Here is a 26,357-nt window from a genome sequence, read left to right on the forward strand (position 1 = left end):
CCTAGGGCACAGCCTGAGAGTAAAAGGAAGATCTTTTATAACAGAGATGAGGAGAAAATTCTTCAGCCAGAGAGTGAGGAATCTGTGGAATTCATTGCCGCGGAAGCCAGGTCATTGAGTATATTCAAGACTGAGATAGATAGGTTCTTCAGTAGCAAGGGGATCAAGGGTTAAAGGGAGAAAACAGGAGACTGGGGTTGAGAAACTTATCAGCCACAATTGAATGGCGGAGCAGACTGATGGGCAGAATGGCCTAATTTTTATTCCTATGTCTTATGGTCTAACTTTTTTGGATCAAGGCTGTAAATCAGGACTGGGTCCAAGTTGCCCTGGCAGATGCTAAACTTAAGTTTGTTGAAAACTGAAAGAACTGCTGAAGCTGAAAATCAGAAACAAAAACAGAACATGCTGGAAAAGGTTGACTAAAGGTCACTCAATCTGAAACATCAACTCTGATTTCTTTCCAGACTTACTGTTTCAAGCAATTTCTGTTTAAGTTTCAGGAAGCGCACTGCTGCTGGGTAATTGTTAACTCGATACCGCCAGATTGTAATTGGCTTTGTCCTACCTTTTGTGAACAGGGAATACCTGGAAACTGTCTCCATTTCTAGATGGATCTAGATGTAGCTGTACTGGAGCAGGTCATCTAAAACCACAGCTTGTTCTAGAGCACAGGGTGAAATGGGATAAACTGCCCCTAGCAGCAAGCAGTCTTTGACCCAATCTGTCCAACCTTTCCACACAAGACAACCTGCACATTCAAGATATAGTCTAATAAACCTTCTCTGCACTGCCTGCAATGTAATTCCCAACTTCCTTAAATAAGGTGACCCATTCTGTGTAGAGTACTCAAGATGCAGTCTCTCAGTGTTATGGACCACAGTCAAAGAGGATGGTGCAGGTCAAGCAGCATTTGAGGGGCAGGAGAGTTGTTATTTCGAGCATACGCTCTTCATCAGGAATAAGGTGGAGGTGGGCCCAAGGGGACTGAGAGATAAATGGGAGGTGGTGGGGTTAGAGGTGGGGCTGGGGGGAGGGTGTAAGGTAGATTGGAATGCAAGAGGTGGATGAAGGTGGGGGATGATGGTATAGATTAGAGAGGAGGGTGGAGTGGATAGGTGGGAAGCAAGATGGACAGGGAGGACAGATAAAGAGGGTAGTGCAGAGTTGGAGGGTTGGATCTGGGATAAGATGGGGGCAAGAGGAGATGAGGAAACTGGTGAAATCGTCATTGATCCTGTGTGGTTGGAGGGTCCCAAGGCAGAAGATGAGGTGCTCTTCCTCCAGGTGTCAGCTGGCTAGAGTTTGGCAGGGGAGGAGGCCCAGGACTTGCATGTCCTTGGCGGAATGGGAGGAGGAGTTGAAGCGTTCGGCCACAGGGTGGTAGGGTTGTTTAGTGCTTCTGTCCAGGAGAAGTTCTTTAAAACGCTCTGCAAGTTGGTGTCCTGTCTTCCAAATGCATGTTGGTATCCTGTCTTCTAAATGTAGAGGCGACCTCAATGAGAGCAACAGACACAGTAGGTGATGTGCGTGGAAGTACAGTTAAATCTCTGTCAGATGTGGAAAGATCCTTTGGAACCTTGGACAAAGGTGAGGGGTGATGATGTGGGCGCAGGTTTTGCACTTCCTGCGGTGGCAAGGGAAGATGCTGGAAGTGGAGGGTGGGTTGGTGGGGGGGCGTGGATATATCAAGGGAGTTGCGGAGGGAATGGTCTCTGTGGAATGCAGATAGGGATGGGGATGGAAATATATCCTTGGTGGTGGGGTCTGTTTGTGGGTGGCGGAAATGGTGGAGGATGGTGCATTGTATCTGGAGGCTGGCGAAGTGGAAGGTGGGGACCAGGGAGTTCTGTCCTTGTTGCAACTGGAGGGATGGGGTTCAAGAGCAGAGATGCAGGAAGTAAAGGAGATGTGCTGGAAGGCATTGTTGACCACCTGGGAGGGGAAATTGTGGTCCCTGAAGGAGGCCATCTGTGGTGGAATTGGTCAACCTCTTAACCTGCTGCCCCTGGCCTATGTGAGTAAATTAAGAAGATTTGGCACTTCCTCCTTAACCAACCTCTGACCAGCTTGTACATTCTGGTGCAGCTTTCTAGTCTCCACTGCGCTTTCTATTACCACTCCAACAAGATTCATTGGTTTATCCTATTTTCCTACATCTTGCTTCCCACTGCTTTTCTTAACCCACCAACACTGTGATTTCATGTGAAAACACTGGGGCTTTTTAACTTCTCTTTCCCGTTCAAGGGTTTCCTTTTTAACCCTGTGGTAAGTTATCCTTATGATCTTCACTGAGACCTACCTTTCCCTTACTATGTGAGGATTTCACTTTTCCCCAATTTCTATCCCTCACGGATTGAAATTGATTTTGGAAGCCAACCTTTGATTAATGGACCAACTCATAATTATCAGCCAATTCAGTTGCTAATCTTGCTGTTTTAACACTCTGCTCTTCTACATGAGTTCTCATTACTTCAGGAAGTGAATTTTTGAACTCCTCCAAAGTAATTGTCTCTCTAAGAGCATCACAGGTTTGCTCTATTTTTAATGCCCTTATCCACCTATCAAAGTTACTTTGTTTGATCCTTTCAAACATCATCATGATCCTTTCAAACTCAGTTGACCAGGGTCCCTCCTTAGATTCCTGAAACGTTGTCTGTCAGCTTCTGACACAAATTCATACATACTTAAGATGGCTTTCTTCACCCCCTCATATGCCCCAAATACCTCCTTCAAAGTGATGCGAATACCTCACTAGTTCCACCTACAAATTTTGTTTGGATCAAAAAAACCCACTTGGTCACTAAGCACTGCTTTTGTCTAGCCACCTTTTCAAAGGAGATGAAAAAGGCTTCCACATCCTTCTCATCAAATTTAGGCAACGTTTGAATATATTTAAACAATTTGTCACCAGGCCTTGGGCTACCATGGGTTTGCTCATCCTCACTCCCTTCCTCACTGAGCTTACCTTCAGCCCTCATCTCCATCTTTTTAAGCTGACTTTCCTGTCTGAATGCCAATTTCTGAAGTTCAAACTCCATGTCTTTCTTCCTTTTTGTCCTGCTAAAGAGATTCGCTGTTTTTCTCTTTCCTCTGTAATCCTAATTCCTTGTCTTTTAACTCTAACTCGAGCTGCTTCAGCTCTGAAGATTTTGATGGTGTTGCCAGCAAATTGAAATGCTGAGTTATTGCTGTAATTATCTTTCCTTTCCTCACAGAATGAGGCAGTTCCAGCTACACCTTGTCTGCTAATTCCAGCAGCTTGGCCTTCATCAACTTTTGCAAAACCCCTAAAGTCACTTCTTCCACTACCAAAAACCCCTGGGTGACTGAAAGAGCTGTGCTATCCCAAGCACTGTTTTGACCAAAATCAACACTGGAACGAAAGACACTAACACCTGCCACTCACCTGCCTTCGAGTCCAGCAACCCTAATCCCAATTTGGGACTATAGAAAAAAATCCCGCAAAGAACTTCCAATCTGTTATCGACCAGGCCAAACCCTCTCAAAACATTTCAAGAAAGTAGCCCAGACCCTAACTTTGCTAACTGTTTTCAGCAGGTATAACGCAGATATTCCAGGAGGGATGCAGTTGGTCAAACCACTTAGTTGTGAACATAACAGAATTTACTTACAAGATTACCGAATGAAACACAAACAAAAGAGAATAAATTAACCTATCTGAAAACCCAACAGACCATCCCAACTTAATGATGCTGTTCCAAATGCTTGCAACAATCCCCATAAACACCCTTTGGTACAACAGGTAAAATCAAACACACGGTCCTACAGGAGAGATGTCAGAGAGAGAAAGGAGGATCAGCATTGATGCTTCACATCTGCCTGACTGCTTTCAGTGAATAGCCAGACCAAATCAAACCATTGTATAAGTATTTTTTCAAAAACTTGAAAGCCTTTTTCCTGAAGAAGTATCTGTTAGTTGTAATCAAACTGCCCCAAAACCTTTCAAACGGTAGACTTTTCGGAACCTGTGTCTTTTACGACCTCTTTGGGGAAAAAAAAACAAGGACACCATAACCTTGTGAAAGGAGCAGCTTCATCACACCAATACCATTTAGTGTGTAACTAAAGCGAAATGGCAAGACTCACAATCCTTTTTATTTCCTTATTTTTGAAATGGATAGAAATGGGAAAAGGACTGCTTTGAAACCAAGGATTCTAGAAGGAATTACAGCACTTGTAAAGACAAATTCATGGAATTCGTTGCAAATTGTCTTTGCATTGTAACTTCGAAAGCAATGCAGGAGGAAACTGGGGTGTGTGCGCAGAATGATTTGTAAAATGGCCTCTGAAATGATCAAGCCAACCACACAATGATATAATAACTATAAAATGACTACAAAGTCTAAAGAATGGAACAAAACCAGATGAACTACCTGATGTTGACCTGAACAAGTGAAATGAGAACAGCAAATTCAGCCTGGTTGATTCTGCAAAGTCCTCCTTAACAACATCTGGGGGCTAGCACCAAAATTGGTGGAACTTTCTCGCAAACTATGAGAGCAACAGCCTGACATAGTCATAGTCATGGAAATTTACCTACAGACAATGTCCTACATACCACAATCACCATCATTGGGTAGGTCGTGTCCCACTAGGACCGACACACTGAGGTGCTGGTACAATGGTATAGAGTTGAAAGGTAGTTGCTCTGAAAGTCTTCACTATTAAGGACAGATAAGTGGGCATTGCCCAACATTGGGCAGTTAAAAGTCAACTACATTTCTGAATTTGAATTGGAATCGCAGTTAGGTGAGACCAGGTAAGAATGTGGAGTTGATGCATCACAGCCTCTTCCCAAGTTCCCCAGTACCACAGATGCCAGGTGTGATCCAGTTTGATTCACTCCATGAAGTATGAAGAAATACCCCAGAATACTTGAGTTACAGATACTGTTTACTAATGTGATATCATCACTGGATTACTAATCCAGAGACCCAGGTAAGGTTCCAGGGACCTGAGTCTGAATCCTGCTATGGCAAATCGTGAAGATTTTATTCAATAAAAAAAATTGAATTAAAAGTCTAATGATGACCATGAAAACATTGTCAATGGCTGGGAAAATCCATCCGGTTCACTAATGTGCTTTAGGAAAGGAAACTACCATCTTTACTTGATCTGGCCTACATATGACTGCAGACTCACAGTGTGGTTGACTCTCAACTGCACTCTGGGCTATTAGGGGTGGACAATAAATGCTGTCCCAGTCAGTGCTGCCTGCATCTTGTGAATGAATTGTTAAAAAAAAACTGCAAAGGCTATGGGCTTTAATAACACTTTAGCAAAAGTAGTAAAGTTTAATGCTCTCGGCCTAGCTGCACCCTGAGCTAAACTGGTCCAGTACCATTGTTGCAACTACCCAACAAAATGAAACATTGCCCAGCTATGTCCTATCCACAAGCAGGTCAAATCCAACCGAGAGAATTACTGACTTATTAGCATACTCTTATCAATAAAGTGATGGAAGTGTCTGACAACAGTACCATCAAACATCATCTACACAATAATATACTGCTTACTATTCTCAGTCTGGATCCTATGAGGTCCTCATAGCATCAGAGCTGAAAATGTGTTGCTGGAAAAGCGCAGCAGGTCAGGCAGCATCCAAGGAGCAGGAGAATCGACGTTTCGGGCATGAGCCCTTCTTCAGGAATGAGGAAAGTGTGCCAAGCGGGCTAAGGTAAAAGATAGGGAGGAGGGACTCTCCAGCATCTGCAGTCCTCACTTTCTCCTCATGGCATCAAGTCAAACATAGACAGGCAACCCATTTAACTTAAGCATGCTATATGAATTCCAGTGCTGGTATGATGCTAGCGATGTTGGGTGTTTATCCTAAAGTCTGGAGGAAATGTATTAAACAGTATATCACTTTGACTGCTCACAAGAAACAAAGAACTGACTGCACCCAACAGTGTCCACTTGCAAAACTTAGAATACAGGAGACCAATATTAGATGTGATTCCATTATTGGCAGCATAATACTACATAATTCTTAATATGTTAAAGATTATGCTGATAACCAATTTAGCGTTGTCAATTGGGCTCATATGATAGTCTTGCATGCCACACACATTAATACACATGGCCCTGATCTTTGCAACAAAGAGCACGTATAACTCCCCCTCCTACTCTGCCGAGGACATGGAGGTCCTGGGCCTACTTCACCGCCGCTCCCTCACCACCAGACGCCTGGAGGAAGAACGCCTCATCTTCCGCCTCGGAACACTTCAACCCCAGGGCATCAATGTGGAATTCAACAGCTTCCTCATTTCCCCTTCCCCCACCTCACCCCAGTTCCAAACTTCCAGCTCAGCACTGCCCCCATGACTTGTCCGGACTTGTCCTACGCTCTTCCAGCACCATTGATCCAGAATCTGGTTTCCAGCATCTGCAGTCATTGTTTTTACCTTTTTACGTATGTACATAGTGTCACATTCAACACAAAACAGGTGACAGCATACTCTCACTCATTTCTCAGGACAATGCCCTTAACATTCAGAATTAAATTGTCTGAAATCTAAACAAAGCTTGGCAGTTACCTATCAGTCATCTTTAACTGCTGCATTCTCAAAAGGAACGTCTACCCCATTCATAGTTCACTTGTGAACCAATTAGCATTCTCATCTCATACAGCCTAAATGGTTTCACTTCACTTAGGTTTTCGCTTACTTTTCTTGCAAATTGTCCTGATAAATGCAATGTAGAAAGCTTTGACAAAGTGTGTCCCTTCTCAGCAATTCTAATATTATTAAACCAATATTTTAAACTTTAATGAGGACAATTATGAGGTATGAAAGCAAATCTATTGAAGTAATCTGGCAACTAAGTCAACTCCGATGCAATGGCAGAAAATTAGCAGACTCATCATCCACAATGGAGTACCAAGTTACAGATTGTATGAAACTTAAAGAAAAAGCAAATGATGCCTGAAAGACAGGTGTCAGAGTCAAAAGACTGGACAAAACACAAAGAACAGCAAAGAATGATTAAGAGCTAAATAATGCGGCAAAAGAATTGGAAAAAGCGGGTTTAAAAACGTAAGTCAGACAGTAAAAGTTTCTAATAATATTTTAAAAGAGTTAGTCAGTGAGATTTAGCAGAGTAGAAAGTGAGCCTGGGGAATTAATAATGAAAAGGAGTTAGCAATAGGGATAGGATAGGTATTGAACATGTATTTTACAATGAGTTTCATTACAGATGATATAGGCAACATCCCAGAACAGCTGTTGACAGCTAGAAATGAAAGTGAGGGAGGAGCTCAAAATTTTCAATAAACATGGTACAGTGGCACTGAGCAAACTGTTGGAGCTGTGAGGTGACAAAACCATAGATTCTGATCGACTTCATCCTAATGCATTCAAACAACTGGCTAATGGCATCGTTAATGTGCAGCTCAAATTTTCTAAAATACTTCAGATTATTAATAATTATAACTTTTTTCATAACACTACCTGGCACTCTGCATGAATGAGATTAGTTTTATGGTTATGGAAGTAAGACAAATTTTTCTGGAGCTCTCAAGACATTGTTCTCTTCCTGTTGTGGAAAGATTTGTTTTTTTTCCTTGATCACGGATTCTTTCAAAAGAAACTTCTAAATTTTCTTATTAGATCTAATGTCATTTAACTTTTCCTGAGAGACTTATTGATGCTCTCCAGTCCCCATTATATCGTTCAGGCCAAAATCTCAGTGGCCATTTATTGGCTGTGCAATGTTAGTGCCATCATGGTCAATTCTATTTGGGTCTCTTAGGATTTTGAAACACTTCCCTCTTGCTGTTGTGGTAATGGAAGAATATTTCAATTTCACTCTTGCCTCTCTGCCTCTTTCCTGTATTCACTGACAACAGTGAAGTAGTGGTGTAGTGATCATGTCTTTTGACTAGTAATCCAGAAAAACCCCAAGCTAATGTTCTGAAAACATGGTTTCAAATTACGCCACGGCAGATAGTGAAAATTTAAATGAAATGGAAATCTAACCCAAGGATGACTATATAACCAATGCATCTGGTTCACTGACATCCTTTAGAGAAACTATCTGCCGTCCATACCCAATCTGGCCTACATGCAACTGCAGACCCACAGCAATGCAGTTGCCTCATAAAGACTCTCTGGGTGGGCAACAAGTGTTCGCTTAGCCAGTGACATCCCATGGACAAACTGAAATAATCTTGCAAGCACCACTGACATGATTTTCTTTCCTCACATTTTGTCAAGCTACTTCTCCTAATGCCTTATCTTATTTTCCTAATAGATCCATATAACGGCATCCTTATTTACTTTGCAGGAAATACTCAAAAGGTCAAGCAAAATCTTTAAAGGTGAGAAACAATGTTAACAATGATAATTTGCTCAGAATTAAAGTGTTTACTATTTTGCTATCCAGAGATGCAGCCAAGCTTGTTGAGCTTTTCCAACATTTTGGTCATGATTTGGAGATACCAGTGTTGGATTGGGGTGTACAAAGTTAAAAATCACACAACACCAGGTTATAATCCAACAGGTTTAATTGGAAGCACAATAGCTTTCCAATTAAACTAGGATGCTAGGAAAGCTAGTGTGCTTCCAATTAAACCAGTTGGACTATAACCTGGTGTTGTGCGATTTGTAACATTTTGATGGTATTGAAGTCATAGAGACATACAGCACGGAAACAGACCCTTTTGGTCCAAATCATCCATTCTGACCAGATATCCCAAATTGATCTAGTTGCATTTGCCAGCATTTGGCCATATCATTCTAAACTCTTCCTATTCATACAACCATCCAGATGCCTTTTAAATGTTGTTATTGTACCAGCCTCCACCACCTCGTCTGGCAGCTTATTCTACACACGCACCACTCTGTGTGTGGAAAACGTTGCCCCTCTAGTCCCTTTTAAATGTTTTCCCTCTCACCTTAAAGCTATGCTCTTTTGTTTTAGGCTCCCCTACTCTGGGGAAAAGATCTTGCCTATTCACTGAAGAAGGGCCTATGCCCGAAACGTCGAATCTCCTGTTCCCTGGATGCTGCCTGACCTGCTGTGCTGTTCCAGCAATAAAGTTTCAACTTTGATCTCCAGCATCTGCAGACCTCACTTTCTCCATCTTGCCTATTCACCCTATCCACGCCCCTCACGGTTTTATAAACCTCGATAAGGTCACCCCTCAGCCTCCAACATTCCAGAGAAAATAGCCCCAGTCTATTCAGCCTCTCTCGATAGCTCAAATTCTCCAACCATAGCAACATCCTTGTAAATCTTTTCTGAACCCTTTCACATTTCACAACATCCTTCCAATAGCACGGAGACCAGAATTGAATGCATCTGCCGCACTTTGCACTTATTTACTTTATCTCAGCGAAATTTAGTTCTGAAGTGTCCGTTCTGCAACACAAGGAACAGGGAGAGGTGGACAACAAGGCACACTAAAGCAAAGAAGGGGAGGGAGGAAGCAAGGGAAGAAGTGTGACCCAAGTGAGGGCAAGGGAGAGAGTACGGCACAAGCAGACTCAAGTGAGGGACAGCCAGACAATGGGAACAATGAAGAGTGAAATTGCTTGACAGACAAACATGACCCTGACAGACATTAAAATCGGCACAAACACAAGTTAGAATGAGACTAATAAGATTAAGGGAGAGAAATGCTTCACTGAATAAGTTGAGAGAGAATGCATCAAGTTCCTGGTGCAATGGGACTAATTCTGGTTTGCAGTTGACCTGATTGGAATTGATGAGCATAAATCCATAGCTCAAATGCCATTGTGTTTCTTGCAGATTCCAGTCGCATCCACTATTTAAATAATGAGAACATAAACCACATTCAAAAATGGCAATTAAGGCAACATCTTTTCCATGATCAAACAGCTCTATGAATCTAAAATAAATAAAATTCATTTAAATTTTATCAAAACAGACTTTATTACCACTTTAAACCTACAGTAATTGCTTTGCAAACTACAGTATTTTTATTTCAAGCCAACAAATCTATTCATTTAAAAATCTTTTATGCAGTTGCCAAGCAATCCATCAGCATGATATGATCTCTGGGAAGGTATGAAGAGGAGCACATCTCTCTGAATAATGAGGATCTTCATTATGCTGAACCATATGCTTATACACTGACTTCAAATAAAAAGCAGCAATTGTCCAGATGCACAACAATTAAACTGTAAGGATATCACCACAATTCCAAATCAGCGGAAATTAAAGGATGTAAATTGTGCTAAACTCCTCAGCCAGTTTGCATTTTACTTATGTAACTTACCTTTCTTCTTTATTGTATCATTACATCCAGTCCAGCTCGGTTTGAATTGTTTATTGTTGAATTGGCTTAGTTTTGTATGATTATGATACAGCAATATCCACAAGCACAGAATAAGAAATTGGAAAGTCCTGGTCATGAGGATTTGCAAAAATGTCACTAAATATCAAGTCTGTATAACATATCAACATCAGAATAGTACAAGTATACAGCTAGCTTGAGGAAAATTAACCTTCCAAAGATTCCACCAAATTGGGGGAGTGGGGGGCATGGTTCCATAATTTATACTAAGTTAGTAATTCCAAAGGTTAGGTACAGGGGGCCGCTTGCCATTGGTGTGAATTTTTAGTTTGTTCACAGGGTGCAAATGTTGACACAGTTCTGGTGTTGAGAACTGCTCTAAGCACTTACTTTTAGCTAAAGTACAACTCGCAAACATGATGACCACGAGTCCAATTACTCCCAACCTGACCTACATCACACATTCTAGTCCTGTAGATATAAAGGTCAGCAGTATTTTTTTCACTATTTTCTGTAGCTGTTTTAACATTTTAATGTTGTACCCAGACCCTCTAAATGTCTTTGGACCTCCACTGTTTTGAGGAGTTCTTCATTTCGAAAATACTCTGCTTCATCTGTTTTGGATTCCACATTTCTTTGCTCTAAAATGCATCAGCCACATTAACTATTCAATTCACTTACACAATAAACTACACCACAGGAACATGCCTTTTGGCCCACCAAGCCTACGCTAAATCCTAATCCTTATTTAGACCCACTGCTTACTGCCCATGTGCAATATCTATCCTTCTATTCGCCTCCCATTCATGTGTCTATGTGCTTGCTTCTACCACCTCCACTGGCAGTGCACTCCAGACACCCGACACGGTGTGTGAAAAAGTTTCTTTACACTTCTCCCCTAAACTTTCCCCATCTCACCTTGAACCTGTGTCCTCTTGTGGTTGACTTTGCTACCCTGGTAAAAAAAAAATCTGACTATCCACCCTATCTATACCTCACAATTTTGTAGACCTCTATCAGGTCACTTCTCAGGCTCTGTCTTTCCAGTGAAAACAATCAGAGTAGGTGGCACGGTGGCACAGTGGTTAGCACTGCTGCCTCACAGCACCAGGGACCCGGGTTCGATTCTCGCCTCAGGCGACTGCCTGTGTGAAGTTTGCACATTCTCCCCGTGTCTGCGTGGGTTTCCTCCGGGTGCTCCGGTTTCCTCTCACAATCTAAAGATATGGAGGTTAGGTGAATTGGCCATGCTAAATTGCCCATAGTGTTAGATGCATTAGTCAGGGGTAAATATAGGGTGGGGGAATGGGTCTGGGTGGGTGACTCTTTGGAGGGTCAGTGTGGACTTGTTGGGCCAAATGGCCTGTTTCCATACTGTAAGGAATCTAATCTAATCAAAATAAAACTAAAACCCACCAATGCAGGCAATTATCCTGGTAAACGTTCTCTGCACCATCTCCAAAGCATCCACGTCCTTCTGGCAGTGTGGCAACCCAAACTGCAAACAATATTCCAAATGTGGCCTAGTTTTGGACAGCTGTGACATAACTTGCCAACTTTTATACTGAATGCCCTGGCAAGTGAGCTGTATACCTACTTGACCAACTTATCCACATGTGTTGCCACTTTCAGGGATCTGAGGATTAATATGCCCAAGATCCTGCTGCATATCAATGCTCTTAAGGGTTCTGCCATTCACACCTGAAATTAATCTTCCAAAATACATCACCTCAATACGTCTGGATTAAACCCAATATGTCATTTCTCTGGCAAGTCCAAGTCTGTAATCTAAGTATATCGGAGGAGAAAGTAAGGACTGCAGATGTTGGAGATCAGAATCGAAGAGTGTGAGACTGAAAAAGCACAGCTGGTCCTTGTAGCGATTGGAGGGGTGGGGTTTGGGGGTGGAGGTGTAGGAAGTGGAAGTAGGAGGGCATCATCGATCATGTTGGAGGGGAAATTATGGTCTTTGAAGAAGGAGGCCATCTGGGATGTTTTATGGTGGAATCGGTCATCCTGGAAGTAGATGCAGTACTTGTCTGCTGGTCTGTCTGCCTCTTTGTCAGGTACATGGAACAGTCCATCTTCCACAGCTACACCAGCACCATTCCCCACCTTTTCTTACACTACATCGATGACTGTATCGGCGGCACTTTGTGCTCCCATGAGGAGATTGAACAGTTCATCAACTTCACGAACACCTTCCACCCAACCTCAAGTTCACCTGTACCATCTTGGATACCCTTCCCTTACCTGGACCTCTCCATCTCCATTTCCGGCAACCGGCTTAACACAGGCATCTACTTCAAACCCACCGACTCCCATAGCTACCTGGACTACACCTCCTGCCACCCTGCCTCCTGCAAAAATGCTATCCCTTATTCCCAATACCGCCAACTCCATCGCATTTGTTCCCAGGAGGACTAATTCCACCATAGAACATCCCAGATGACCTCCTTCTTCAAACACTGCAATTTCCCTTCCTACGTGATCGACAATGCCCTCCATCACATCTCCTCCACTACCTGCACCTCTGCCCTTGAACCCCCACCTCTCAAATCACAACAAGGACAGAACACCACCCTGTCCTCACCTTCCACCCTACCAACCTCCAGATACAATGCATCATCCTCCGCCATTTCCGCCACCCTCAAACACACCCCACCCTGGAATATATTTCCCTCCCCACCCCTATCTGCGTTCTGGAGAGACCATTCCCTCAGTGACTCTCTTGTTAGGTTCACCATCACCACCACCATATTTCCGTCCCACTCCCCAAACACCAAACCACCCTCCACTCCCGGCACCTTCCCCTTCCACCGCAATAAGTGTAAAACTTGTGTCCACTCCTCCCCCCTCACCTTCATCCAAGGCCCCAAAGGATTCTTCCATATCCAGTAGAGATTTTCTTGTACTCCCAAACACATCATCTACTGTGTCCATTGCTCTCGATGTGGTCTCCTCCATACTGGAGAGACAGGATTCCAACTTGCGGAATATTTCAGGGAACATCTCTAGGACACACCCACTTAATAACCCACCGCCCTGTGCTCGATCACTTCAACTCCCCCTCCTACTATGCCAGGGACATGAAAGTCCTAGACTTCCTTCACCACCAAATACTAGCTGGAGGAAGAACGCTTCATATTCCTCCTTGGGACCCTCCAACCACAGATGATCAACATGGATTTCAATAGTTTGCCCATTTCCCCTCTCCACATCTTATCCCAGATCCAACCCTCCAAATCAGCACTGCCCTCTTGAACTGTCCTACCTGTCCATCTTCCTTCCCACCTATCTGCTCTGACCTATCACCTTTGCCACCACCTTCATCTACTTATTGCACTCTCAGCTACCTTCCCTCCCCAGCCCACCCGTCTCATTTATCTCTCAGCCCCCTTGGTTCACCCCCTCATTCCTGATGAACAGCTTAAGCTCAAAATGTCAACTCTCCTGCTCCTCGGATGCTGCCTGACCAGCCGTGCTTTTCCAGCACCACACTCTTTGAATCTATGTATATCGCATTGCATCCTTTGACAATCTCCTCACTAATTGCAACTCTATCAATGTTGGTGTCATCTGCAAACATACTGATCAGACTACCTATATTTGTGCCCAAATCATTTTTTATATATTACAACCAACAAAGGTTCCAGCAGCCGATACCTGTGGAACACCACCAATTACCAATCCCCATTCTGAAAAGCAGCCTTCTAAAGCCACCGTCTATCTTTGAAGATGTAGCCAGTTTTGTATCCAACAAGCCAACTTGGATCAGTCTGGATCACACGAGACAGTATCTTTTGTAACAGCCTGCCATAAGGTTCCTTATCAATTGCCATACTAAACTCCAGGTAGAGTTGAAAATTGTGGTGCTGGAAAAGCACAGGTCAGGCAGCATCTGAGGAGCAGGAGAGTCAATGTGTTGGGCATAAGCCCTTCATCAGGAAAGTCCATGTAGACAACATCCACTACCCTTGCCTCAATCATTTTTTTCACCTCCTCAAAAGACTCAAATCAGTTTGGTGAGATAGGCCTTCCCCGCACAAACCCATACTATCACTAACAAATGAATAGATCTCGTCTCTCAGTATCTTCTTCAACAGCTTCTCCACTGTTGATGTCAGGCTCACTGGCCTGTAATTTCCTGGATTATCTTTCTTTCCCTTCTTAAACAAAGGAACATCATTGATCATTCTCCAGTCCTCTGGAATCTCGCCTGAGGCCACAGGGGATGCAAAAATATCACTTACGGCCCCAGCTATTTCCTCCCTAGCCTCTGTTACGACACAGAGGTGAACCTTTTCTGTTAATTAAACTAAACATCAGAAAAGCTCGGCAGAGAATTCCTAAATTCTACTATTTAAAGAAAATAATATCAATTTATTTTCTTACTCTGAAAGTGAACATTAAACAAAAATAATTCACAAAACTAAGCCTCTCCTTTCTCTTAACTGCTTACTCTCTGACTCCAACTCTATAGCAATATGCTGTTGCAATAAGACATGTAATAAAATTAGCTTAATTACAAAATCACAGTCTTTATCTTCTCTGCTGTCTTCAAATTTTCTTGCTGCTGATCTCCCTGGGTCATTGTCTTTCTTTTTACTGTGAGTATGTTTCACATGAAGAGGTATCTTTGATAGAGAGTGTTATGTAATTTCTTTGAGAGCAAGATGTTAGATGCACAATTAGCTTTCCAGCAGTTTCTCTCTTATGGCATTTGCTCTCTGACCAGTTTTCAAAATGACTGCATTCTTGTATCCCTAACATCGGATCATCTCATTGGTTTGATGTTGGCAAAACAATAAATTCAAACTCGACTGGGTTTTAATATTCTGGGGCACAATTTAAACTGATTACAAGACCAGCAACCTAAACTCAGGTATCCATTTCACAGCCACATGTTACATATTTTCAATTTTCCAGTCGACTTTGGGACTGCCATTTTGTCACATACACAGGCACTTATAAGTTCACAGTTCAGATCATCATTCTCTATCCCTTAAAGGTACAGTATATGTCTTCAACGTCATAAAACCTCCCAGCGTCTTGGGTTAAATTCCATCTGGCCTTTGGGGATTTGTCTACCTTAATGTATTTCAAGTCACCCAACACTTCTTCCTTCATTATGTTGACCTGCCCGAGAGTATTCACACACTTTTCCTGAACCTCAACATTCCTCATGTCCTTCTCTTTGGTAAATACTGATATAAAAGTGCTTATCAAGGATCTCACCCATTTCCTCTGGCTCCACACATAACCTCCCTCCTTTATCCTTGAGTGGGTTACTCTCTTGCTCCTAATCTATATATAACATGCCTTGGGATTTTCCTCACCCCTACTAGCCAAGGACATTTCATAGCCCCTTTTAGCCCTCCAACCTCCCTGTTTGAGTTCCTTCCTACTTTCTCTTTTTTTCTTCAAGATATGCTTCCTTTTTATTTGACTAAGCTGACAAATGCCAAGGTTCTCGAATTCTGCAAATTCCCGTCCTTCATTTTTACAGATACATGCCTGTCCTGCACTCTAATCAATTGGTCCTTAAAAGACTCCCACATGTCAGATGTGGATTTACCCTCAAACAGCTGATCCCAATCAAAGTTCTGCAAACCTTGCCTAATTTGGCTATGGTTGGCCTTTCCACAATTTAACAACTTCATCCGAGGTCCACTTTTGTCCTTATCCATAAGCATCCGAAGATTTATCGAATTATGGTCATTATTCCCAAAATGTTCTCCCACTAAAACTTTGATCACTTGTCTGGGCTTATTTCCCAGTACCAGGCCCTGTATGGACCCTGTCTTCATTGACTATCCACATATTGTTTCAAAACCACCCTCTTGGACACAACTGACAAACTGCTCTCCAACCAAACTCTCATACCCAGGGAATCCCAGTCAATATGGGGGAAGTTCAAATCACCCACCACAACAATCCTGTTATTTTGACATCTTTCCACAATCTGACTACATATCTCTTTGTCTATCTCTTGCTGACAACTGGGAGCTCAGTAGTACAATCCCAGCATTGTGATTGCATGCTTCCTATTCCTGAGCTGTATCTATAACGCCCCTCTGCAAGATCCCTCCAGGGTGTCCTCCCTCAAGACAGCTGTGATATGCTCCCTAAACTGTAACGCAACTCCCCCACCTCTTGGCTTCCTCCTCTGTCTTGTCTAAAATATCGATATCCTGAAATATTAAGTTGCCAATCCTCCCTCTTTCAACCATGTCTCTGATAGAAATACTATAATTGTATATATTAATCCATACCCTAAGTTCATCAATCTTACCTGTAACACTTCTTGCATTGAAGCAAATATAGCCCAGGCCTCTAGTTTTGCTCAGCTCAGCAAACTCAGCCTGTATAGGCTCTTCCCTCTGACTGCTGATGGCTCTTAGCTATATTTGCCCTAAACTCAAGCTCTTCCCCAATGTCTATACTGACTGACCTGTTCCCTGAGTTCCCAACCCCCGTTACACTAATTGAAATCCTTCTGAGTGGCACTATCATATCCCCCAAACAGGATATTGATGCTCCTCCTGTTTAGGTGCAATCTGTCCTTTTTTGTACAGGTCCTACCTTCCCTGGAAGAAATCCCAATGATGCACATGTCTGAAGCCCTCCCACCTACACCAGCTCTTTACCTTGGTGTTCAATTATAATATGTCTCTGTTCCTAGCCTCAGTAGCACATGGCATGAGGAGTAGTCTTGAGATTACTACCCTCGAGGTGCCTCTTTTCAGTTTACTATCTAATATCCTGAACTGTTGTCGCACGACCTTGTCACTCTTCCTATCTGTGTCATTTGTGCCCATGTGGACGATGTCTTCTGTCTGTTTACCCTTCCATTTCAAGATGCCCTGTACTCTCACACAGAGACACCCATAACGCTGGCACCAGGAAGACAACATACCATTTGGAGTATCTCTCACGCCCACATAAGCACCTATCTGTGCCTCTAGCTAGTGAATCTCCAATTACTGTTGATCTACTTTGCTTTGTCCCTTCCCTCTGTACAGCAGGGTCAGCTGTGGTGCCACCACTCTGGCTGCTGCTGCTGGCCCACCAAATGGGCCATCCCCTCATCAGTACCCAAAACTGAATACCTGTTTGACAGGGAAAGAGCAGCAGGGGGCACCTGCACTGACTGCCTGCTTTGTCTAGCAATCACCCATCTAGCTTCCTTTACCTTGGGCGTGACCACATTTCTATAGCTTCTGTCTATGACCCTCTCTCTGACATTTCTGTGGCGACCCATTCATTCATTGTCAGCTGAAAGTGAGTACACTTCCTGCAGGTGTAAATATCAAGGATGTTCTTTGCTTCTGTTATTAACCAAATCTCACAGGTAGAACACAAAATCCCACCAACTGACGTGATGAATCCTGTATTGGCTGTTCAATTACAAGTAAAATTTCAGTTAGCTACTTAAAAATTACAGTAACAAAAGCCACCCCCACTCAAGTCATAGAGCAGCACAGCACAGAAACAGACCCTTTGGTCCAACTAGTCCAAGGGCTGACCATGTTCCCAGTCTAAACTAATCCCACCTGCCTGCACTTGGCCCATAACCCTTCAAACCTTTCCTATTCATGAAATTATCCAATATCTTTCAAAAGTTATAACTAGACCTGCATCCACCATTCTCTGGCAGTTCGTTCCACATAAAAAATGTTCTCTGTGTAAAAATGTTGCCCCTTGCATCCTTTTCAAGTCGCTCACTTTATAAATATGCCATCTAGTTGTGCACTCCTACTTATCTAACTCGCCGGACTCCATGTGTTAACCAGAAGATGAACAAACTGTACTAACCCTTTAGAAAGGCTGAGGCACACTCACCCTGTACTGCAGTGAAATTCCATCACCTTAACATCAAGGGAATGAATGGATTAATACAAATTAGCAGCAACCAATCCGACACCATGCTCCTTTTCTCCCGTGACAAGGGTAGGAAGCTTCCCCAGAATGGGTGGCTGCTGGCTCTTCCTGAAAGGAATGTGCCCATACCGAGAAACCCCGGGCTCGATTTTACATTTTCCCCTGTATAGGCTCTTCCCTCTGGCTGCTGATGGCTCCTCCTGAAAGGAATGCGCTTGTACCAAAACTAAGTGCAGCCTACTCACGCTTCCATCAACACTACTTACAATATCACCCATCTTAATGCCATTACTGAATGCATCTATCCTACTTTGCATCCCATTATCCATGCTGCTAACAACTAAAACAAATAGCTAAGGCTCAATGCAGATCCTTATGGATATTACTAGTCACATCCTGCCAATGAGACCATTACCCATACTATCTATCCCCTGTCACTCAAGCAATTACTTAATCAAGTCTATAACTTGATTCCAATTCCATGAGCTTCAATTTTAACTAATAATGTCTTATCGGGAACTTTATCAAATGCCTTCTGGAAATCCATATAAATAACTGCCTCAGGCATTCCCTGGTACACTACTTCAGTCACTTCCACACAAAATTCAATTAGATTCCTCAGGCATGACCAGCCCTTTACAAATCCACACTAGTTCTCTCTCAATACCTTGAAAACTTCAGACTGATGAATCACCCAATATTTAATTATAAATTCAACCAATTTGACCTATTTTAGTCCCCAGTCAAACAACATTTCAATTTTAACATTCTCATCCCCATTTTCAAATTCCCCCATGGCCCCTGTCCTTCCTGATCTATGCAATCTTCTCAAACTCAGCAACTCTCTGATATTTGCATTCCTGTAATTTTGGTCTCCATTGCATTCATATCATTGCTCCTTCATTATTTGCAGCCATGCCTTAAATTGCTTAGTTCCCAAGTTCTGTATACATTTTCTTCTTTGAAAAACTCTGATTATAAATCCCTTTAACCAAGCTTTTGATCATCGACCTAATATTGCAATGCGGTTCTACATTATAATTATTTTAAAAATATTTCTGTGAGGTGCCTCATTATGTAAATATAAATTGTTTGGTACTACAATACACTATGCTGTACCGGCCCGAGGTGCGTTTGATAGGGACGGTGTAACAGAAGCTTCACTCTTTATCTAACCACACGCTGTACCTGCCTGAGGAATTATTTGATGGTAATGATGTAGAGTGCACTTTACTCTGATCCTAACCCTGTGTTGTCCCTGTCCAGGGACTCTTTGATGGGAACATCATAGAGGGAACTGTGGAGACTGGGTGATTCAGTATATTCAAGGAAGAGATTTATAATGTTTAAAAACATCAGGGGCATGGAGAATGAAATAACTGCACAGAGGCCCATATCCCATCACCAAGTCACCCTTCATTTATATGTGCACAGGACACTAGCTGTGGCCAGCCAGCTCAGAGTCAGTCCCTCAAGTGAGGAGATTCTGAATCTCCTGTTAATATCTATTACCCAGAGCTCTCTGATTGGGGTTGTTAACCTGGGCCAATCAAGGATCTCATAGTCAATGAGATCCATCTGTTTCCAATCACTGCAACAACACCTCTCCTCCCTTCCCCCCCCCAGAACCCTCCGAGTCCAGGGATGTAGGACTGGTCTTTCTCGAAGCTTGTCCTGCAATGGTTTCATCCCAAGTCTGGTTCCTCTGATTCAGACTCTGACAGGGTGGCATGCACCAGACGGTAGCTCATCTCTTGCAGCTCGGGAGAGTTTCCTTCTCTTCTTCCGGCGCTAATGGTATCGAGGCTGCATCCATCTTGGACTCAACACTAAATGGAGGAGGAGAACACACAGACCTTCTGGCTGTTCTGAGGGGCCAGGTATATTTTACTCCTGCCCCATTTGCAAGGTAGCAGCTTTCAGGTGATTCACATGTTTGCTCAGGACAACATGACCTACCCGAATTTTGTATGTCACGAGACCTGAGTTCATGCCGACTTCGCCTCATACCTCTACAGGACCATTTCCATAGTTCCAGCACCGAACATCATCTCCTGAAAAAAACTTGTGTGTTTCTCTCTCTCTCTCTCTGTCTCACTTGGAGGAAGCATGTGGCTGGCACTGGCATTCCTGCTGCCATCTCACCCTCCCCCCATGTCCAGGAATATCAGATTTAACCTGATGTGGAGACTTCTCCCCATTAGCAATTCTGCTGGAGCTATCCCTGTTGTTGCATGAGGGATGGTCCTTTAATTGAACAGGAACCGGGACAGTTTGGTGTCAAGTAACACTGATAGGCCTGCCCTTAACATGTGGACACCTCTTGCCGCCAGACCACTGGACAATGGAGGAGATGGAGCTGTCCTTACACGCTGTATGCCATTCAAGTTTAGGAAATACTCATATTCCTAGCTGGTAAATAGTGTCCCATTGTCCATGATCCATACATCTGGGAGTCTGTGTATTGCAAATGATGCTTGCTGCTTTTCAATCACATGCGTTCCACATACTGGGCCCAGTCTTCGACAGCAGGATCGAATGAGCCAAGGTTCCAAAACAAAGGCATGATACCAGAAATGCTTTCTAAACTCAAAGATGACTGTTGCTAGTGAAATGTACTTCAGGCATGTACCATCCCATTTTAGTCACCACAGAAAAAAACTACACAGAGGCTGGTGTCCTGTCACCAAGTCACCCTTTAATTACATGTACAATGGCTGTGGCCAGCCAGCTCAGAGTCAGTCCCTCAAGTGAGGAGATTCTGACACTCTAATTTATATCTGTCAGCCAGGGCTCCCTCAATCAAGGATCTCACCTGGTACCAATCACTGCAGGGAGAAACTGAGAAAATGGCATTGAGATAGAGGCTCAGCCTTGAGCCTATTGAATGGCAGAGCAGGCTCAAAGGACCAAATGACCTACTCCTAGTTTCTATATCTACTCTGTATCTAACCCCATGCTGAACCTCAAACTGAAACTTTCAACTGCTTTTCCCTCCATATATGATGCCAGTTTTGCTGAGTACTGCTTTCCCTTTGTTTCAGATTTATGGAATCCACAGTATTTTATCTTTGTCATAAAAAGGACAAAATGATCATCTATTCACTTTGCCAACAAAAATAGGTGTCAACAACTTGCTGTCAGATAATAAAACCCAACTAATTGGGAAGGTGGGGGGGTGGGGGGGTGGGGGGGGGGTGGAATACTCTGCAAAGAATAAAAAGAATAAAAATGAATAATTAACTTCATACTACTCAAATTTTTAAAGAGAATGCAATTTTTACCTGCTCCCCAGAGGACTATTCTGTACTAACTTGGGGCATTCAAAGAGCAGGTAGCTTCATAATAGGGTTATGTGAGTATAAGCCCAGCATCTCAGATCATGACTTGCTTCGGAGCTTTGAAACACACATTCCTTATCTCATGCCATAATGTAAGTCATTCATTCCAATGCATCAAATTTAAATCAGCAGTCAGGAATACATGTACCTATTTAGACTCCCAATGGAGATACACTTTAGAGTGACGCTGCCAGCAAGAGAAAAACTCAGAATCCCGCTGATACTAAAGGAAATTAATTCCAGTCTAAAACTTTTCTTGCACATATATTTTAGTATAAAAATACAAAACGATGTTCCTATCTAAAGGTGAGTTACCGTTGGAATCACTGAAAACAGGCCTTGCGTTCAGTGACATATCTTGGTAAACTGAGCATGATGACACTCTTTGATAACACTTGCAACGACACAGAACTTTCAACTTTGTAAAACATCTAAAGACACTTCATAGAAATAGTAGGAAACTAAATTTGACAGCCAGCCACAAAGAAATATTCACATACAAAACCTTGAACAGAGAGGTAAATTTTAAGGAGCATCTTGAAAGAGAGGAAGAGACAAAGAAATTCATGAAAGTTATTCAAACACAGCACAGAAGCTGCTGCTTCAGAAATAATACATTTTATTGGTCCATCAGGGTCTATGCCTTTTGTGGTTCAAGAGATGCTCAGAGTAAAATGAGAGCAGCTTTATGCCAAGCCTGAACTGAGCAATATAAAGAACATTTTTAACCAGTTTTCCTTTTGATTTCCCATGACACCCTTGCAACCGGATATCTATTCTTACCAAGTAAATAATACATTTTGAAAAAAATCTGCCAATTTTAGTAAATTAAACCCGTCAGGCCCGATCCAACATTTCCTCAACTGTCTGAGTCTGTTGTAAGTGAACAACAGAAATTTTACTATAATTTGTCAAAAACACCATTATTGTTACAAGTGCAGCCACCAGGTTGGTCCTTAACCTGCTTTCCGCAAACAAAAAGTATGCTTATAGACATACGTGACTTTGTTAAGACACTGGACATTAACTGATGATTCTCAACAGAGCCATTCACCTGACATATCTGATGCATTAATTTTGCACTAAGTGTACTCAAGGCTAACCTGAGAGAGTGTGGCCCTCAGCTGAGATGGGGCTGATCGTTACAAAACTGGCTCAAAGGTAGAAGAAAGAGGGTGGTGGTGGAGGGTTGTTTTTCAGACTGGAGGCCTGTGACCAGTGGAGTGCCACAAGGATCGGTGCTGGGTCCACTATTTTTCATCATTAATATAAATGATTTGGACGTGAGCAGAAGAAGTATAGTTGGTAAGTTTGCAGATCACACCAAAACTGGAGTTGCAGAAAATTACCTCAGATTACAACACGATCTTGACCAAATGGGAGAATGGGCTGAGATGTGGCAGATGGAGTTTAATTTAAATAAATATGAGGTGTTGCATTTTGGGAAAGCAAATCTTAGCAGGACTTATACACTTAATGGTAAGGTCCTAGGGAGTGTTACTCAACAAAGAGGCCTTGGAGTGCAGGTTCACAGCTCCTTGAAGGTAAAGTCGCAGGTAGATGGGATAGCGAAGATGACATTTGGTATGCTTTCCTTTATTGGTCAGAGTATTGAGTATAGGAGTTGGGGGGTCATATTGCGACTGTACAGGACATTGGTTAGGCCACTGTTGGAATATTGCAAGCAATTCTGGTCTCCTTCCTATCGGAAAAATGTTGTGAAACTTGAAAGGGTTCAGAAGAGATTTACAAGGATGTTGCCAGGGTGGAGGATTTGAGCTATAGGGAGAGGTTGAAGAGGCTAGGGATGTTTTCCCTGGAGTGTCAGAGGCTGAGGGGTGACCTTATAAAAGTTTATAAAATCATGAGGGGCATGGATAGGACAAATAGACAAAGTCTTTACGGTGGGGTCGGTGAGTCTAGAATGACAGGGCATAGGTTTAGTGTGAGAGACCTAAGGGGCAACTTTTTCACACAGAGGGTGGTACGTGTATGGAATGAGCTGCCAGAGGAAGAGGAAGTGGTGGAGACTACTATAATTGCAACATTTAAAAGGTATCTGGATGAATATATGAATAGGAAGGGTTTGGAGGGATATGGGCCAGGTGCTGGCAGGTGAGACTAGATTGGGTTGGGATATCTCGCCGGCATGGACGAGTTGGACCAAAAGGTCTGTTTCCATGCTGTACATCTCCGAGACTCTGACTCTATGACTGTTGAGAGATTAGGTGGCGGCACAAACAATAATGGAAATAATTTACTAGAGCTTAGTTTATCTGCAAGCTTCAACAATTCATGGGTAGAAACCTCATAGTTTTTCTTCTCCTTTACTGCTGTGGTTCAATGCAGACCCTGCCAACACCCCCGACACCCATGGAGTGAATTAAAAAAAACAACTTGCCCCTGACCTGGGGTTGGCAATTCAAACTGGGAATAATCTGGAAGATGTTGGCAGAAGTGACATCACAGAATCTCAGTAACATGGCACCAACAGATGAATCTCTTTCATGGCCCAACACCACTTTTAGTACCCGGAGTGTTCAGAGCACCAACCGAGTCCCCAGGACCATCGCAGATCAGAACTGTGGTTCCACAGTTTGGAAGACAGGTCACTGAACTCAAAGTATTAACTCTGCTTTCTCTCCACAGATACTGCCAGACCTGATGCTGAGTTTCTGCAGCAATTTCTATTTTTGTGATTCAACACTGTGGTTAAGGCCTGTCTCTGTTGGTGAACTTGCTCACTAGCACAGTGCAACCTCAAATCTTTTTTACACCTAACAACCTGAGATTTTCTAAGCACCAAATGAATCCCCTTGCATATTAAAATATTCCCACCAGGAATTTTTAACATATTCATCGATGGGATGTGCGCATTGTTGACTGGGCTATCATTCATTGCCCACTCCTAATAGTCAATCATTTTGCTGCAGGTCTGGAGTCACATGCAGGCCAGATCAGCTGAGGAATTCCTTCCCTAAAGGACATTAGTGAACCTCAACGGCATTCTCATCGTCGTCATGAGGGTACTTTTTTATTCCAGATTTTTGCTGAATTTTACGACCTAAAACAGTGGGATTCAAAATCATGTCCCCATTGATATGCCATGGCATCACCATGTCAGTGTACTAACAGTGAATCCGGTTAACTCCTGTGTATTCCAGAAAACATAGAAATCACACTCTGACCTAATCAATTCTCAAATATTATCAGTACTTTTTTGAATGCAGTACTAGTTCATGGCACAGCAATCAACCATTTTGCAATAGCTTACCTAGCTTCTTAATTCTGACCAGCATATTGTGTGTGAAGTTCTTATAAGAGGCAATTTTCCCCTCAGGCGATGCAATTCCAACATGTGCTTCATAGATTCTTACACTGTTTGGTCTCGGAGGATGAGGATACTTGCGCTGCAAATAAATTAAGCCAGTTTATTTTTCAGTAACATTACCAACAGCTCAGTCTTGTAAACCATTCAAGCAGAGGGGAGCTTAACCACCTGCTCTGCCTCCACACTGAGCAATGTTGTAAACACAGCATGCCATGAATTGTGAAGTGATATATTTTGGAAAGAAGAATAAGTTGAGGCAATATACGGTTGTTATATTTTCAGGCTATTTCATAAATTTAAGGATACACTGAAAGCATTCGCATAATCTGTACTCAAGTTTTGCTTCGCTCACACTAAAGGGAGAAATGTTAGAAAAGACCCTTATCATGGAAGACAGTTCTCGGGTCAAAGGCTACCAGGCTTAAAAAAGAAAAAAATAAACCCTTGGGACTTTCAAAGAGATCCAGGAAAGTTGAATTTCTAAATCAGGGACAGTATAAAGCAGACATGTAAAATAATGATTCAATTGTCTCAAAAATAAAAGGGGAAAGTCCTACAGCTTAAAGTCTAAGTTGCCAACAATTAATTTTGTTTGTTCCAGTGAAAGTCTTAAATATGAATTTTTGCTGCGCCACACTTTCACATAACAAAGTTTTTCTTAAAAAAACATTTACTGGCCTCTTTGGGATCGTAACAAATGTCAAAAAAAGGTGTGCTCCATGGCTTTATTATTAGATAAGGATCGCACAAAATACATGATAAAAGTTTAGCAAACACTAGAAAATAATTCTCAGCTTTCGCATTAATTCCAATTCCATATGAGACATTAGTGAGGATCTAAGCTATAGAAAGATTGCAGAAGAGACTTTTTAGAATGAAACCAGATTTAAAGGACTAAGTGCTGAAAAGTTTGGATGTAGGTTTGCTTGCTGAGCTGAAAGGTTCATTTTCAGATGTTTCTTCACTGATAATGATCCTTCCAGGTCAGCAAGCAAACCTACATCCAGACCCTCAACCTCAGCTACAAATCTTCTCAAAACTCGCTGTTGAAAATTTATAGCACAGAAGGAAACTATTCAACTCATTATGCCTTTGCTAGCCATAACATAACTATCAATCTAATCTTATTCTACCTTCCAGTTATTGGTCCATTTGGCCTTGTAATTTACAGCAAATCAAGTGTATATTCAATTTTTAAAAAAATTGGATCAGGATTTTTGCTCTAACTTTCAAACAGCAAATTCCAGAATCTATCACTAAAATAAAAACTTCTCAACTCACCTATCATCACCATTACTGGATAAATGAATGAATTGAATTTATTGTCACGTGTACCAAGACACAGTGAAAATCTGGGAAAAATCTGCTCCAATAGCTATTTCACAAGAACTGCAGTAGTTCTGGGAGATAGCCCACCACCATCTTCTCATGGACAATTAGGGATGGGAAATAAATTGAGGATCCAGAGTGGAACATTCACATCCCATGAATGAAGTTTTAAAAATCTTTCTCCCTACTA

The 26,357-nt window shown here is 42.4% G+C and overlaps 1 protein-coding gene across 1 annotated transcript in view; it reads right to left on the reverse strand.

Moving 5' to 3' along the window:
- Positions 1-26,357, reverse strand: part of gbe1b (glucan (1,4-alpha-), branching enzyme 1b) — a 611,336-nt gene that overhangs the window by 274,409 nt on the left and 310,570 nt on the right. The window contains exon 5 of the mRNA XM_043701429.1: positions 24,782-24,917. Within this exon, the coding sequence (XP_043557364.1) occupies positions 24,782-24,917 (136 nt within the window). The remainder of the gene's footprint in view (positions 1-24,781; positions 24,918-26,357) is intronic.

The sequence above is a fragment of the Chiloscyllium plagiosum genome, chromosome 12 (genome assembly GCF_004010195.1).
Source record: "Chiloscyllium plagiosum isolate BGI_BamShark_2017 chromosome 12, ASM401019v2, whole genome shotgun sequence".
Taxonomy (NCBI): Eukaryota; Metazoa; Chordata; class Chondrichthyes; order Orectolobiformes; family Hemiscylliidae; genus Chiloscyllium; species Chiloscyllium plagiosum.